At 38.2% G+C, this 3,635-nt stretch overlaps 1 protein-coding gene across 1 annotated transcript; it reads right to left on the bottom strand.

Moving 5' to 3' along the window:
* Positions 1-288: 288 nt before the first annotated feature.
* On the bottom strand, positions 289-3,307 carry LOC118438762 (glucose dehydrogenase [FAD, quinone]-like). Its single transcript, XM_035859487.1, has 6 exons — positions 3,145-3,307; positions 1,732-1,794; positions 1,505-1,647; positions 1,281-1,448; positions 731-865; positions 289-474 (listed from the first exon to the last, which is right to left on the bottom strand). The coding sequence occupies exons 1-6, from the start codon at positions 3,305-3,307 to the stop codon at positions 289-291; spliced, it is 858 nt and encodes a 285-aa protein (XP_035715380.1).
* Between the last annotated feature and the right edge of the window lie 328 nt (positions 3,308-3,635).

Consider the following 3,635-nt stretch of genomic DNA (forward strand, 5'->3'; position numbering starts at 1 on the left):
GAGAGCAAAAGAGAATATGTGTTCCCTCTCCGTCATGATGATGTTCCATTGCACTACGGGCACCATAGTTAGGAACCTGTAACCATCTATTTCTCACTTATGTGAGGTTCGGTTCACTTGTAATTCAAATGTAATGGCTAAGATTGGGAATCAGTAAAGACAACCTTTTTAACTAATGGTAATTTAAGAATTTTTCCCACCGAAATATTTTCTATTGTTGCGTGACATTTTAACCACCCTGTATGTTGTACATAAATATATCCTGTATTAAATAAAATTGCAGTTTATTCAAGAACCTACATTCATTTCGCGTAAGTGCTGACGAGGTCCGACGCCAGACAACATGAGGAGGTGTGGTGACCCAACAGCACCAGCTGATAGGATGACTTCCTTTTTTGCTTGAAGTTTCACAAATTTGCCATGTCTCCTGTAGGTTATGCCTTCCACCTCTAAAGTGAATGGATTGATATCGATCTGAAAAAATCAATTATACATTAGGATACTTTCCAACAAAACGTCGAATAGGTATTGTCGAAATATTGCACCTTTGTAACATGAGCGTATCTTAGAACATGGAAATTACGCCGAGGCAATGCAGGTTCGATGTAACCGTGATAAGTTTCCCAACGTTTTCCATCCTTCACATTAACTTGGATGGGAACAAATGCTGCGAATTTGGCAAAATTTTAACCAAACGTTTAAGTAAATTCAACTAATAAAAATCGCTCACAAGAGACTTGTCTTTTGCCGTTTGGATCTTGGAATGGAAACCGGAGTTATCTTCCTGCTTCGACCCATTCATCTTGAAGTGGATGGAAATCTTGATTTGAAACATAGATTTGACCACTATTCCCTCTGTCGTCAGCTAAAGCGAAAGACACAATTTAGACGCTCAATATACAATAAAGATCAGTCACTATTGTATCGGACTGACGCTATAAAATTATCATAACTTTACCCACAGTTAATGTAATTCCAAAAAAATTGCATATGCTTACTACCAAAGAGTTTGGATTTTTAACGGCGTTTTTATGAAACTCAATACTATATTTTCCAAATCTTGCCTTTCAACCAAAATTTTTCTAGTTTTAGCCCTCACTTCATAATTGGTGGCATATATGAATGGAAAGCCTATACTTTGGTGTATTTATTGAAAAATAATTTTTTAGAAAATTAATTTCAATGTTTTTCCCGCCTAGCGCGCCATTTACGGGGCAGTCCGATACTCTTTAGGCTTAAAAAAGGTACTTGAGGTCCGTACATTTAAAATATGTTCCCACATAATGCTCCAACTTTTTAAAATACGGCAGCACATTTTCGAAGCTCCATCCACTATCTCCCGTTATTGTGGCCCACTCATTAAAATCATTTGGATTCCCACGAAGAAACACCATCCCGTTAATGTTCGAGCTCCCACCAAGTGACTTTCCTCTCGGGTACGGTGTCGACTGCAAAAAAAGAACTACAACGTTAAAATTTCCTACTTTACAAATATTTTACGTACGTTGTTGGAATAACCGAAGGCTGCATGCTTTTGAGGAACAGTTCGATAAAGCCAGTCCGTTTCGGGACGGTCCCGGTTAAACCCGTGAAAGTATGGGATATCATTCAATTCTAGTGGATCTCCGCCGGCTTCTATGAGTAGTACTTTACAGACAAAATAACGAGAAAACTTATTAAGACAAGATTATGAAAATAAATAAGTTAGTTTTACTGGGTCTGATGTATTACCAGAATATTTCCCACTTTCTGAAAGCCTGGCTGCAGCAATTCCTCCAGCAGTCCCTGCGCCAACTGGAAATACAATTGAAATACAGACTTGTTCAGTTTCAATAGGATTGTTCCGTTTTAACAGACCCTTTTATAGTTCATCCAGAAAGTACTGAGCAAGGGAATTATATTATATTTAAAAATCTGTATTTTCTTAACTTAACCTAATCTGTCATCTGTAACTTAACTTTAACTAAATAAATAAAATCTACATGATGGATGTAAAAACACTCAGAGATGAATGATCTGTTCCATCGTTTGGTTTCACTTAATTCGAGAAGTGGCTGACAACCACACCCACAAGGGGTGTGGCTTTTCAAGTTTGAATTACACCACTGCAATCCCCTTGAGTTGCTGAGAAAATTGATATGTCGCATGACCCTGGTTACGTAGATTGGCGGAATGCTAACAACCACACCCACAGGGGGTGTGACTATTAAAATTTTAACTATACCACTGAAATCCCCTTGGCGAGCTGAGAAAATTGATATGTCACATGACTAGGTTTAAGTAGATTCACTGGATAGTGACGGCCACACCCACAGGGGGTGTGGCATATTTAAATTTGACATATTCCACTGAAATCTCCTCATCGTCCTGAGAAAAATGATATGTCGCATGGCGTGCATTGGTAAAGTATTGGCAGAAGCGCCGATAACCACACCCCCTGTCACCATGGGGTCTATGACAATGGGATGACGTTCACACAGGGGGCCTTGGTAAGACTACGTGTATTGGCGACATTTAATTTCAAAAACTACGGTGTGGGAGAATTTTTTGCTACATTAAATATGCTGATTTGACCACCCCCCCAATGACACCAACGCAGGGGGTGCGGCCTACTAGTCGCTGAATAGGATGACCTGACCGTTGCCGTCAAAAATTTACCCCCAGTTGTGTCGAATCCAGTCGTAGAATTTTCAAATTCGATGAAGAAATGTTACTTGTTTTTTGACCTTGTGACCTAGATCTCGAGGGGGTGGCGCCGAATTTGAAAAATCTGAAAATATATATTTTTCCCAAGGGTCTAAGGTTTCCAAAACGGGCGCCATCTTGAAAATCCATCAACAACTGACCGTGCCATTAATTTCGAAACTTTACATGTTGTTACTTATGGAGAGGTCGGCCATTTAGCCTTTCAGTATTATTAACATTGGCCGATGCTCAATACTTTCTAGATGCACCATAGTTAGCCATGTTTCTAATTAATTAGTAATTAATGATTAGAAGGAAAATATTTTGTCAAGTTAATTGATAATTAGTAATTAAACGCAGATTGCTAATTAGGCCAATTAATTAGATAGTTTACCAATTAATTGGTGATTTACTAAATAAATTTTAATCGGTTTAAAATGCACGTAATGAACTGCCCACCGATAATAAAGTCATAGGCCGAATAATTGGCTGGATCAGGTCGAACACTCTTGTCGTAAGAGATGTTTGTCAAGGATTGGAAGGATGTCAGGGGGCCAACGATGGCAGCCAGAAAAATGGCCAGGTTCTTAACGTAGTGCAAACCAAGTAAGTATTGATCCATTTTATACACTGATGTCAGGAATTATCCATCATTGGACAAGCTTATCGTTCAAATGTATATTTCTTAAAAAGTACAGTAGATATTCAAATACTTTTTTTTGTCACTAGTAGACCAACCAATTGGTAGTACAATGTCACGTAATCAGGTCTCAAAAAAATTTCAATATGGGGAAATAATGTCTTCTACCGCGAGCTTTCAAAATTCGGATGTCAGAAATTATCCATCATTTTTATTTAACTTCGTATTTTTAACAATCTTGTAATAAATGATCGGTAAAAGTAATTTTTAGTAACGTGTTGGCCCACCCTGAGCAGATATTACTGCTTGA

The sequence above is a fragment of the Folsomia candida genome, unplaced genomic scaffold (assembly GCF_002217175.1).
Source record: "Folsomia candida strain VU population unplaced genomic scaffold, ASM221717v1 Fcan01_Sc026, whole genome shotgun sequence".
In the NCBI taxonomy this organism is placed as follows: Eukaryota; Metazoa; Arthropoda; class Collembola; order Entomobryomorpha; family Isotomidae; genus Folsomia; species Folsomia candida.

Excerpts from the sequence above, each read along its gene's own strand:
- LOC118438762 (XM_035859487.1), bottom strand. The coding sequence starts at position 3,307 with ATGGATCAATACTTACTTGGTTTGCACTACGTTAAGAACCTGGCCATT. Across the intron at positions 1,795-3,144 it reads GGCCTATGACTTTATTATCG|TTGGCGCAGGGACTGCTGGA; the intron begins GTGGGCAGTTCA and ends TTGTATTTCCAG. Across the intron at positions 1,449-1,504 it reads CCTTCGGTTATTCCAACAAC|TCGACACCGTACCCGAGAGG; the intron begins GTACGTAAAATA and ends CTTTTTTTGCAG.